The following is a 14373-nucleotide window of genomic DNA, read 5'->3' on the forward strand; positions in this document are numbered from 1 at the left end:
TGTCCACATGTACCAGATGTGGCCTGGATCTGGGCCGACACTATGTTGCTGTCTGTCTCTGAGGACCTTCTACATGTGTAAGCGAAGGACGTATTTGCGGTACCCTAGTCCTGCTCAAAAAACACACACAGCCTGATCTGATGGTCATAGCTGGTCTAGCTGGTGTCTGAGATGGTTTGGTTTAGCTGGGCAACTTGCTGGGCGATAAAAAAATAAAAAAAATAAAAAAAAATATATATATATATATTTCTTTTTTTTTTAACCAGCCAAGCATGTGAGCTGGTTTTGGAGAGGAATTGTGCACAGACCAGCTTAGACTGGTTTAGATGAACAATTTTACGTTCCCCATTCAGTGAACGATTTTTTTTTTTTTTTTTTTTTTTTTTTAAGTGTGAAGAACAATCCAAAGAACCTTTTTCTACTAAAAATAACCTTAAATGTTCCATGGATGTTTAGGTTCTTTTTATAGAACCATAATGCAAATACAATAAGCATTGTGTACAGTGTTGTGTTGTCAATGCTTCAGTTCTCAATTAACAGGTCCCTCACAACTGATACCTCCATTAAACTCAACAGCCCCACTGAAAGGGTTTCCAGCGTTTCTCCAGTCCTGTACTTACCTTCCAGCACAACTTCTCTGCCCGCTTTCTTCAGCACCTGCACCGCCTCGTCGTGCGTGGCGTCCCGCAGATTGATCCCGTTCACGGACAGTATCGCGTCCCCCACATAGAGCGCTTGAGTCTGATCCGCAGCCAGACCCTTGAATATCTTACTAATAAGAATAGGCATCTTGTTCTCCTTCCCGCCTTTGATGCTTATCCCTAATCCACCGACCTCCTGCTTGATAACTTTGACACATCTTTTACGGTTCGCAATCGCTTCGGGAACTTGTGAGTCCGTAAAAGGAGTCCATACTCCGGCTTTGGGACTGTTCGTGGGGTCCGGCTGGTCGTAGGAGCCGTTGGTGGTGATGCCGTTGAGGTTAACGCTGGTGTCTGTCGCGGGATCCTCGCAGCTGAGCGTCAGGGACTCGTCGCTTAAACTCGCCAGCACCGCGTGCCATCGCTCCCGTACTAGCACTTCCAAACATGCACTTTTCTGCACTCTGTTACCACAAACCGCCATCTTTGAAGCATTCTTAAAATGCCATGTGATTTCATAGACACGCACAGGACTTTACCCCCGACCAGGGAAAAAGTTGTGATTCAGGTTGAATAGTTTCAGCCCTTCTATAGGCTCCACAAGCATATCCTCTTTGGGTGGAGCAAATGTCTGAGATGTCCTGTGTATCCATGCTGAACTCTCTAGCTGTCAGGAAATGTTTGGATTGACGTCTGTGTGATTCATCTAAGTACTGTGTACATGTTTTACCTAAAATGTGTTTAACACTTCCTCCTCGAATGAAAGACGGCCAGTTAAATAGTTCAATCGGCTATTTCATCGGTAATTTCCAGGGGTTATTCATGTTTGAAATTGGCAGTTTGTGATTCATACGATGTCTTTCGAGGGATTTTTAAAAGGATTGTATAGCTGTGGGAAATGTTCTAGACACGTTCCGTATAACGAAGTGCGATTACCTCAGGTGAAGGCGATTTCTGTTCACGAGCGTTTATTTACCTCCTGAAAAAACGCAGCCACGTGAAATCACACTTTTGTGGTTGAAATATTGAACCTCTAAACACAATAAAGTATTTTTATTTAAAAAGAACATGTTCTTTTAAGACCGCAATAACCATAATTACGCCTTATGGAACATTGATTTCCGCTGGTGTGATTCACACTAATTGCATACAGTGCATGTTTTGAATGAAACTGAAAGTTGTTTTTGCATCTTCGTTGATGTTGTCTTTAAATGTACGTAATGGAAAAAGTTATTTGTGATTATTATCTACAACAAAGGTGACAATATGGATATGCATAAACAAAACGTTGCAGTGAAAGGTAGTCAACCAGACTACCACAGAGAAGTCGGTCACCACAGAGTCTAAAAACCATAGAGTTTTTAGTGCCATCTCGTGTTTATTCTTGGTTACTGCACTTATATGCCACCAGTGAAGAGAGGTAATATAGCAAACAAACTGTTTTGTTTTTTACAATGTGTCATTTTGTGGACAATTTAATGTTTTTGTGAAGTTTTTGTGTATGAATTAAATGATCAGATTCCACTATGACCTTTCCTCAGGATGTTTTTATCCTTATTTTCTTTGCATTTTATTAACTTATTGATATTCTCTTATTTTGTCGGTTTTACGCTATATTATCTTTATTATTTTTGTCCACAAGTCGTATTTACTACACTGTAAAAGAAAATTACATCCCCAAGTAAAAAATTTCAAGTGACCGATAACATCTACATTTTTCAATTAGTCTGACGTATTATTTCTCATTGAGCCAATGTTAACAGACTATTGCAACAAGAATTTCACTTGGGCCAATTGAAAAATGTAGATGTTATCGGTCACTTGAAATGTTTGATTTGGGAGGGTTAGAAATTTTTTACAGTGTACTGTGAAATGTAGAAACAAAATAAGATTATTATTTTTTAATTACAGAAAAACATAACAAAAAAACAATACCTGACAAAGCCAAAGTGACAAATGGAGTCATTGTTGGACTAAGCACTTGTTTAAGTTTGTTTGATTCATTTTCTTTTTTTAATGAACAAATAGTTTTTGTGCTTGACTGACAATCAAAGCCAGAAAAAGAAATAGCTGTAGATTAAATTAAGACCTCAAAATAGGCATTTTCTGTATAGCAGGTTAGATTTAAAAAAAAAACTGATGTTGATTTGAAAATCTTTGTTAGTTGCACTTCCACTCTAGTCCACTCTTAGTTCAGAAGCTGACTTTGAAGCAAACACTTTGTTTAAAGTGCAAAACAGCAGTCAAACATGATCAGAATTATCTAAAGTTACTGAGAACAACAAGAGTGTTGCTGTGAGTCAAATGTGCAAACACTGTTTCATGTCACTCTGGATTTGATTAAGATTAAATAAAGGATTAAGAGTACTTGCATGAAATTTACAAGTTAACCTCACTACAACTTGCAGGAATTTGTGCCTGTAATTTACAAGGGCTGCTGTACCCAGGGGAATGTTTTTCCTCATTTCTTCCTTTCTAACTTGTGCAAGTGCTTTTTGTCGGTCCCTCACGATTGTGAAACAGCAGGGAGGCACATGCAGCTCATTAGAGTTGAAATAAAAGGCCATGTTGAAACGTTAGTGCTCTCCCGTGTGTGGTGAGAAGAGAATGACTCAAGGGTGAAAGACAGATTCTGCGATGCACTTTTATTACTTCCTCACTACCATCGAGATTCTCTCTGCGTGTGGTTTAATTAAAAGATGATCTTCAAATATAGCCGACAAAATGAATCAGCAGTGACGTGAAATTTATTCAATGACTTTTCAGTATTTCTGTCATAATTTTAGTTTGAGGTTTTAAACAGGACACAAGACGGTTTTAGCCTTTAAAAATGTAAGTGATAAATAAGACATAAGTTTCATTTGTTGATGTACTTTCCCACACATGATCCTTAAAGTCGGCAAGAAATGGAAGTTGCGATAGTCATTTCAATATGATCTGTAATTTTGCGTGAGGGTGAACATTTTTACCCCTAGAAGAGTAACCTTTTATTTTAGCCCTCGAAATTGAGCTAATGTGACCGCACCATCCATTACCAATCAAATATTTGTGGTTAGGCTACTGAAATATATGGTAAACATGATGTATTATACACTTAGAAGAAGAAACAATTTTTAGAAGCTATATTAAGTATATATTTTAAGACTCCCCCAAATTTTGTTTTTATGTCTCTGCCTGGCTGTCATTGCTGGGACCGCTATTGCATTGGATTGCATCATGGGAACATCAGAGTGGATGACCAAGCTGTAAATTCTTTAGCCTACTAAGAAATTCAGTTCAAGATCTCAGGGCGATTTATTAGAAATATTTTGGACCTCTCGGAATTGTGCTGTCACATTCCTTGCTGGAAAAGTGTACTAAGATAAATTGCCAAGGAATGCTAAACTTCATTAACTCCAGCAGAATCTAAGAATAACTGTATAAGGAATAGGTAAGCAAAATTCTGTGTTTAAGGCATTTATATCCACAATCCATCATAGCAACTGACAGGCCATTTGTAGCACACCTTTAAACAATGCAAACTTGCCAACTGCCATGTGGTCTGAAACAAAAATCTAATTCCTAGCTTCAGATGTTCCTTCTGTTTACTCTAACACATAGTTTGCTTTTAAAGCTAGGTTCTCGGCAATGTAAAAAAAAAAAAACCTTAACACTTTCTATGAAGTCCATGATTATAATGAATTATTGCTCCAATTATACTTATTTATAAATAAGTATTACTATTCTATAAATATATGTATAAACGTCTACGATCGGTCAACGAGCGACTGCTTGTGGTTCCATCAAAGAGAGCCACAAAATCACTTTCCAGAACATTCTCATTCACGGTTCCATGCTGGTGGAATGCTCTCCCCACCCTCATCCGGAATGCAGAATCCCTGAAAACATTCAAAAGACAACTGAAAACTCATCCCTTCCGTGAGCACATAACCTCATAATAAAAATGAAAAAATCGTTTCTTTCCTTTTGCTTCAATCCTCCCTTATCGGGCTTATGCTACTCTGAACAATGCCTGAACTTCGTATTTTGAGCACTTCTTGCGTTGTTTTTGCCTCTTCACAATGACTTGCTTAATTTAGTCCTAAATTGTAAGTCGCTTTGGACAAAAGCGTCTGCTAAATGACTAAATGTAAATGTATAAAGACTCATTAAGACCTATATACTGCATTATAAGAACAGTTACTGTATAGTCATGGGTGCACATAACTGGTGCGCAGATGCGCATGCCTGGTAATAAACGATGGGCAGCAGAAAACGTCGAGGGAAGCGCATTTGAGTACCAACATTTTTGAGGACAGGGACATGTTTATACTTACTGGAGTAGGATTTTTTTCTATCTCTGGTAAGATACCATAATGATACGTGTGTTCATTAATTATTAGTTGTTAAATGTCTTTTTCTAGGGCCCTATGATTTCAGCAATGCAGAAAATGCAGACGGAATCGCGGAATCCAGTCATAAAAATGGAATTTACGCTCTGAAGTTGGGAGCTTATGCTTTTAAAGCTAGCTTGCTAGCCTCTTGAAATTAGAAATTGCCTACCCTACCTTTAACACTTGTTTAATATGTGAAGCTAAATACTGATGCCAAATGCTCTTTGATTTCAAATACAGCTCAAACATATTCATATGGAGGCAAAGTTTATAGCCACATTAAATGAAAGCAGCAAATCTATATTTGGGGTATGTGGTGGTCTTATAATATGCAGCACAATATGTGCCAGAAGTGTGATCATTAAAAATAGCACATCTAAGAGGCCTGTATTTTTCTTCTAAAGCCAATTATGGATTTTATATGTTAAGGCTAATCGTCCTCTCTCCACCCAACATATTTTTAAGATCCTGAAAACAGAACTTACATGGCCAAGGATTTTAAAAAAAATTCACCTTGATCATAACAATTGTAAAAATATGGAAATGTGGAGCAACATAATTATAAGAACACCTTAGGCTATATAAGGTAATTAGAGCAATAACTGGCTAATAAGAATTATTTGTATTCATGAATAAAACATCAGTTCAACCATTTTTTACAATTCAATCAACTAATGACAAAACAAGTTCACCTGCGTGGCTATAGAGTTTATAGAGGATAAAAGCAGCAACCTCTTTAATATAATGCAGCCATCTCAAAATGTATTACGATTCAGTTCTCTGATATGCTTTTCACTGTACTGTGATCACTTGAAAAGCATTATGAACTTATAAAATTAGATAAAAAAATTACGAAGAACTTATTTTGAAAGAATCATGCAGAACCAGGAGTGAAAGGCTTGTTGGCATTGCCATGGCAACACAATAGCCTTCCATAGAGCACTCGTGAATTGCTTATTTTAAAAATGCTGTGAAAGAATTATGACAACCGACACCAAATTATTTGAGGCTGACAGCAGGACAGAAGAACTGTTCACAGTTTCAATGCAAAATCCCTCTAGATGTGTATACTTTTCCATTTCAGTTCAATTATTTTGTTATTTTCAGCTGATAGACTATTAATTTGCCAGAGGTATTGTGGAATAATATCATCTGAGCTGGTGTGTATAGCAAGGTGTGTGTGCTGACCATTAAAATATATTGGAAGGTTACTGCAATATTTCTCTTTCCATTGCATGATTTAAGTTCATTAAAAGCTTTACTGTGCTGCTTTACATCATGACGTGTATGTATATAACGATGTGTTGCAAAATTGCATAATTTTTTTCATGTTTTTGTGACCTGGCAGGTCTGCTTGTAAAGACTCTGTCTTTTACTACTTCAAGTTTCACAGTGCTTTAGGTCAGGATTTTTCAAACTGGGGTCTAGAAAAGAAAAAAAGTATTGTAGTTGTAAGAAGTAGAAACTAAATTTAGACGTAATTTTGTAATATTAAAAAGGTATAATGTTTTCAAAATCATCTGTATATATACAGTATATCATATATATGTCAGACTTTGAGGTTTGTATATTTTTTTCTAAGAAACCTTTATTCAGAAAGGATGCATTAAATTAATTAAAAGGGACTTTAACAACTTTTAAAAGATTTCTATTTGAATTCCTATTAATCAAAGAATACTATTTTTTAGCACAGTTTTGGCAAAAATATTAAGCAGCACATCTGTTTTCAGAAAGAAATGTTTCTTGAGCAGCAAATCAGCATATTAGAATGATTTCTAAAGAATCATGTGACACTGAAGACTGGAGTAATGATGCTGAAAATTCAGCTTTGCATCACAGGAATAAACTACACTTTTTACACATTTTCAAACAGAAAATTGTTACTTCAAAGTGTAATAATATTTTACAATATTACTGTTTTATTGTGATTTTTTATCAAATAAATGCAGCCCTGTTCAGCATAAGAGACTTCTTTCAAAAACAATCAAAAATCTTTCCAGACTTATGAATGATAATATAATTTATACACAATTTTTTTGCTATATTTTGACTATATATTATATTTTATTATATTATATTTAAGTTAATCTTCACTCCTTCCACTATCTGATGCTAAGATACGATCCTGCTGCTCTGATACAGATCCTGGAAGTATAATGACTGTCAAAGTTCTGTGTGTAAATCTGTTTCAAATATTCTTGCTTTGACAATGTATTGTGTATGTGGCAGGTGTTTAGAGATAATGATCATCAGATCCTTAAAGTTCACTACTGTCGGCATGTATAATAAACGCAAAGTTTTACAGTCATTATTGGAAAAGAGTTTAATTGACACCAAATCCAGCAATATAAAATCACATCTGGCAACATCACTGTTTGAAGCCAAAATCAGAGCTGAAATTAAAAGATTCTGAAAACATCATGAACTCTTTATTTGTTGTAATTGCCCTGTACCTGACAAATGAACATTTTAATAAACATGACGTTTAGTAACTTACATTTTTGACACAACATTGCAAATGACTGTCATTGAAAATTGTTCCACAGAATTAACCATTCCACGTCTCAGAGCATCGCACATTTTCGAATGAATCATTGTTTTAGCCCAAAACGGTTGAATATATGATTCAATGATACACAAAAGACAGTAGTCACTTGACAACAACGACTGGTGAAGTTGGTAATGTATAGCCTACATTTTAGACAAAATATTGCAAGTTACTTTGTCTATTTTTGATTAAAAAAACAAAAATATTTCCACAGTATTACTTATAAAGTGCCACAAGGGTCTGTTTTGGGCCTTCTGCTATTTTCAGTGTACATGCTGCCTCTTGGTAATATTATATGAAAACATGGAATTAGTTTCCACTATTATTTCGATGATACTCAGCTATATATTTCATCATGACCCGAGTTAGCTGCCAGCTCCAGTTTGGATCCAGCCTCTTACAAAGATTTCACATGACCCAACATCTGTGAAGAGATGACAACAACCCTTGCGATGACTTTAGATGACGCCAACTCTGAATCAACATGCACCACTGCCATATTATATTTTTTATATACTATAATAGTAGTAGTGTTTATTTATTTATCCCCGTAGGAAAAGTAGTTTGAAAAAAAATCAGTTACCATATACAGTACAAACAATAATTGAAAGCAAATAAATCTAATTTAGGATAACCAGACCATCGCACAGTAGTGGTGTTTCACTCCTGAATTAATCATTTTTTTAAAGAATTGGTTGAAAGAATGATTCAGTGACTCTTAATATACAAGAGACAGTAGTCAGTTGTCACGATTCTATGCTTGTGGGATGCTCTCCCCACCCTCATCCGCAATGCAGAATGACAACATTTGCCTGACAGCACTTCTTGCGTTGCTTTTGCCTCTTCACGATGACTCGCTTAATTTAGTCCTAAATTGTAAGTCGCTTTGGACGTCTGCTAAATGACTAAATGTAAATGTACACAATAATGTTACTTTAATTGTCTTTTTTAACTCCGCAAATGTTTGTTCAACAGTAGAATTAACTGCCACGCATTTGCAATCATCAAACAGCAGTGCTGTTTTGTTCCCAAATGAATCATAGTTTTTTTTTTTTACAAATTGATGACATGACATGCATGATTCAATGACTCGCACAAAAAAAAACTGGGTCTAACTGTTGTATACATTTCAACCCTATGGCGTTTGCTTAGTGGTTCTAAAATCAGGATAACTGTAGATTGAACGATTTTACATGATGACTAAAGTGCAGTTTGCCACACTCTCACTCTCATCGTCACTCCGTGTGCTCACAGATTTATTACCACTCTCTGTTAATCTCTCTGTTCAAAACAGACCCAGAAATGCATGTGTTTGTGTAAACAGTGTCATTTCATTCTGCTAATGTTGGCAGTCTCTATTCTGGCACTTATTAAATGTGCCGTTCCAGAAAAAAAAGAGATAATAAATCTCATTCTCATTTTGTCTCTAGTCATTAGGAACAAAACATAATAATTAAAGTGTCAAAATAATATTATTTGTTTGCACTGCATTATCTGGCACAGCAAAACAGTAACAGTGTTTTTCCATTTGCACAGCACAGTTTAAACACCCCATTTTCAACACAGCTGTGCCTGTCTGGATTGATTCCATTATGAGTCAATATGAAGCTATTTAGACATTTAAGGTCAATATTAGTTTTTGATACACAAGTATAGCTCTACATGTCATTGGGATCTGTGATGGACTCAAATATCTCATATCCCTCCACTAGAGGGAGCAGCACACACATTTTGGGTGTTGCTAAATGAGGAAAAAGAGTGTGAAATATGAGTCTCAGTATATCTTTATATAAACTGTCTGGGATACATTCCCATGCAGAGAATCCCTTCGATTTACTAAGAACAAACATGGGGCAATTATTGTTAATGATTTGTGTGAGTGTTTATGTGTGTGTGCTTGACTGGAGAGTCTGCATGAGACCCGACCCTGGCAAACAATATTGGCATGGCACCATTCGCTTTAATGGCATCTTTCCACTTTACAACATTGTTGGAGCCCTTTCTTCAAGACTTTTTTGTTTCAGTCGAATTTTCCCTCCATAACCGACCGTCAATAGGTCACTGAGTTCAGTAGCTCCCAAAATACATCCCCATTCACTATCCAAATGCTAAATGAGGCATTTGTTCAATTTGTTTAAAATTACAGCTGCAGACAATAAGCAGTTTTATAATTGATAGCACTTCTCTGGCTACAGCTACATTAATCCAGATACATTTTGAAAATGGTGTTTTTGTTTCAAAACGCTCTGTCAATGCTAGTGTTTTCAAGCATTTTCCAAAAGTTCCTCGTCCACACTGAAATGTTGGAAAACATTTAAATCATGCCCTGCTGAAAAAATAAATAAAATAAAAAAATAGCTAAAAGCCAGCCTATGCTTTTATTATCTGGTTTAAGCTGGAAGTAGCTGGTCTCCCAATCTGGTGTTCAGCTGGCTTTGGTCAGCTGGTCTTCCAGCCTGAACAGCTAAGAACAGTCTGACCAGCTAAAGATTTGGTCAAACCCCCTCTAAACCAGCCTGCTAAACCAGGTATGACCAGACTGGAAGACCAGCTAAAACCAGTCAACAAGTTAAGGTTGGCTTTAGCTGTTTTTTTCCAGCAGGGTAAATCATGTGCAAAACGTAATAAAAGCTCACTGAGATGATAATGAGAGACCAGACATGATAAAGTTCTCACGGTATTCTTCTGGCACAATCATGCTATAAGCAAGATATCCAAACACTTACTGGTGCGCCCCAGGTCACACTCAAATATCCATTTCTAAAATTAGAGCGCCCTCATGTTTTGCTGCTGGAAGCTATTTTTTCGTCAACTTCGCAGAAATGTTATATGAAAATTGTACAAAGTAAATGTTATTTTTTACAACACAATGAAAATGAATATCAGGCACGACAATGCCGGTATAACCATATAGATATCTGTGGTTAAAATATGTGTCACATGACTAAACGTGTCATCGTTTTCGAATCCCTCCGTTTTCAAAGTCCACACTACAATGCGAAAACTGAATTTTCAAATGTATCCACTTGGGACCGTTTTGCAGGACAAAAACGCAGTGTGGACAGAAGGAGAGAAAAAGTAGCGAAATTAAGAGAGAAATGTAGAGAAAAAGATGCGTTTTCAAACGTATCATCTAATAATTAAGTGCTTTAGCTTTATTAATTTGCATAAGGGTCAGTTCTCCCCGAAGCAAACAGCTTGGCCCTCACTGACCACAGAGCTTTGATTGGGAGCCTGATGACTGGAGAGTTTGACTCAGGGTTCTGTGGAGTGTAAAGCATGATTGTGCGAATGCATTTAAGTGTGCATGGAGTGACATCATGCACAGCGTGAGTAGTTGGCATAGCGCTAAGCCCTCCACATCTGTAAGACACCACTCTCTGGAGATTTTCAGCTGCAAGGAACACACACACACACACACACACACACACACACACACACACACACACACACACACACACACACACACACACACACACACACACACACACACACACACACACACACACACACACACACACACACACACACACACACACACACACACAGCTGCTTTCCTATTACCTCACCACCTCTACAAGGGTTGGAGGTCACACCTGTGGGTGAACAGTGTAGGGAGGGCATTTCAGTGGAAAGTCTCTTTTAAATCTGTGCTCTCAGGTAAACTTGTGCAAATAAAACATCTAAATGGTGCAAACAAAGCAGTGTGTGTAACAACACTGAACATGCACAGCTTTGGACGTTAAAGGATGTGAGAAATAATGATGGGGTGATCCAGACGTTCAAAAAACAAGCAAAAAAGCATCAGTACACGAGGAGACCAGGAATAATTTAACTTTTTATTTTTATTTTTTATATATATATTTTTTTCCATTATTTTATATGATTTCCTCACATATGTCTGCTACAAAATAAAATTGTTTTGAAATCTACAACTTGTCCCTAAACGGTATAAATGAATGTCAAGTGCAAGTAGTGATGTTGTTACAACCTCCCCCATACAGCTGGAAACAGGCGGTCATTGCATGAGCACTAGAAAGCCACGTCTTTGTCCAGTGTCTGTGCTATTTCTCTCATAACTTCACATCAGATTAAATTTTGTACATTCATGTATTTTGTTAATCAAATGTACTTGTTCAAAATAGATACAAAATATTTCCTTTTATTTTAACCATTTAATGTAAAAAAACAAATATTTAAGAATTTAAATCTAAATAATTTTTTGAACAGTTAAACAAATACATTAAATATGAGCAAACAATTAAAATATATATATAATCAAACTATAATGAAATATAATCAATATATACATGCACACATTCATAATTGTGTCAAATGTCAGATTAATTGATCAAAAGAGTTAAGGCCTATTCACACCAAGAATGATAACTATACGATAACTATATGGTCCACACCAACGGATGATAATGTTTATTAAACCTGATCTCCTAAGAAAATGTTACTGTTTTACAGTGAATTGGTGGTGTAATTAATTCACTCAAAGTTGTAATAAAAAATAAAATAAAAAAATAACAACAAAAGAAATATTCAAACTGTTGCGCAATTTTTGTTGTTGTTGAGCCAACACATTATTTTATAGTTATTATAAGATATCGTCCTCAGTGTGAACTGTCCTTTCCAGCCTTTCTCATCTGCTCAATCATAATATTTTCATTTTTTTAACATTAATAGTTTTGAGTATGATATGTAAATCTAATCAAGAGAATCGTTTGATGAAGATGATACCAGTTCTGTCATTTAACATGCATTAACTGGATCACAAATCAAATTATAAAAGTAGCCAATAAACGTGGATTTTGTTCACCTCAAAATAGAGTCTTTGCCTTTTTACGTCTATTTTGTACTTCTATTGTCACCAGGAGGTTAGCGATCGTGTATTACAGTGATTAGCCATCTACCCCACCCAGTGTTACAAGCATCTGTCCTTTCTACTGTTATACTTACTGTTGCAAACTGTTGAAAAGATGTGTTGCAACACCATGAGCTATTAGTGATTTTCTTAGAACTGTTTTTTTTTTTTAATGAATCATTTTATGCCAGTTTAATGGACCATCTGAAGGTAATTATTCAAACATTTCATTTGACACACAATGTTTAAAAATACACATCTGTTTAATATTTGTGAAGTGTCCTATTTTTCCACCAGCTTTATGCTTAAGATTATAGGGTGCTTCAGCACATGCCCCATTGTAGTGGCAAATGGGTTTGTAAGGGTTGTATACAAAAGCCCTGTGTGTGTTTACCGCTGGATGTCAACGTAAGATGAATCATTTCCTGTGTGTGTCAGCACTTAAACCACCCAGATCGAGTCCATGCAACTTCTCCAACGGCACGTCTCTTCAGTCTGTGAGAGAGATTGTACGAGGTTTCATTGGATGTATACAGTGACCTACTAACTTGCCAGTTCTGATGGAACTCAATGGAAAGTGTGTCAGAAGAGTTTCACAGGCTGGCTCCCAGAGCTGCTGCGATATTGAATTTGAGACTGAAATAAGGTGGCCAAGTGGAGCTGTTTGGATTAAGCCACTCTCTAGTGTTTCTCTTTCTCTGTCTCTCACACCCTTTTCCTCTCTCTCTCTCTCTCACTCTTGCTTTTTCTCGTGTTTCATTTCATTAATCATGCTGAAGTGCTTCAGTCTGGACAAGTGCTGGATTTTGATGCTATTTGACTGTATGGCCTGGTTTCACAGACAGCTCATTAAGCCAGGATTAGACCTTAGTTCACTTAGGACATTTGAGTAGCTTTTATAAACGTGCCTTAGAAATAAAAACATTACTGGTGTTGTGAATCTTGAGACAAAACAATGGCAGTGACATATTTTAAGATATGTCAGTGAAAGTTGCTTTCAGTTAAAACAGCTCAAACATGCATTTTAGTCTGGGACTAGCTTAAGCCTTGTCTGTGAAACCAGGGGTAGGCTATATGTTTACTGGTCCCAGCTGTCATAGATTCACCTTGGCTGTGTTCAGCCCAGACAAAAAGTTGCAAAACATTATTTAAACGGAAACGGTGGTGAGTTGAACACCCTGTTCTGATGACACAAGAGTTCCAACTATGGCAGTTGAGAAGGCCATTCTTTGTGTACTTTTTGAAGAATTTTCTGAGCCTGATGAAATCGGTATAAATACGTGTTTAATACTGCAAAATACGCTCAATGTTACAGTCACTGCCCTTGCTGTCCAGAATAAAAGAGAACATCCCAATCAATTGAAGGGATTTGTGGAAACTGTGGTTCCTAATTATTGTGCTCCAACATTTGCCTTGCATTTCAGGATGAAAAGACAAACATTTCAGGTGAAGGATAATCCACTTCTTACCTCCGAGACTGTGTTATGATCTATTTCAGTAGTTCCCAAAGTGGGTGCCGTCCGTGACAACTGGCTACCCAGCTAACACAGTACGTTGTGACGACGTCATCAGTTAGTCGTCATTTGGTCAGCGTGACATTACTTTATGACAACGTTGTGAGGACGTTGTGGTAAAGTTCCATTTTTTATAATCTTGGCTAACGTTCCAGAAACGTCGTGGGCACGTCCTCAAAAGACGTCGCTAGTTTATCCCATGGAGAACGTTGTAGAGATGTGGTCCACTGGCACCAGATAACTTTCAAGAAAAACCAGTGGACCACATCTCTACAACGTTTTCCTTGGGATAAACTATAGTGACGTCTTTTGAGGATGTGCCCACGATGTTTCTGGAACGTTAGCCAAGATTATAAAAAAATTTAACTTTACCACGACGTCCTCACAACATTGTCATAAATATAAACATTATAGGCCTATACAACAT

The 14373-nt window shown here is 36.7% G+C and overlaps 1 protein-coding gene across 1 annotated transcript in view; it reads right to left on the minus strand.

Annotated features, from left to right (window-relative positions):
• sntb1 (syntrophin, basic 1) overlaps positions 1-1193 on the minus strand; it is a 33177-nt gene extending 31984 nt beyond the window's left edge. Inside the window, exon 1 of the mRNA XM_082150001.1 lies at positions 621-1193. Within this exon, the coding sequence (XP_082006127.1) occupies positions 621-1125 (505 nt within the window). The 5' untranslated portion in view covers positions 1126-1193. The remainder of the gene's footprint in view (positions 1-620) is intronic.
• Between the last annotated feature and the right edge of the window lie 13180 nt (positions 1194-14373).

The sequence above is a fragment of the Leuciscus leuciscus genome (genome assembly GCF_965113295.1).
Source record: "Leuciscus leuciscus genome assembly, chromosome: 20".
NCBI classification, from domain to species: Eukaryota; Metazoa; Chordata; class Actinopteri; order Cypriniformes; family Leuciscidae; genus Leuciscus; species Leuciscus leuciscus.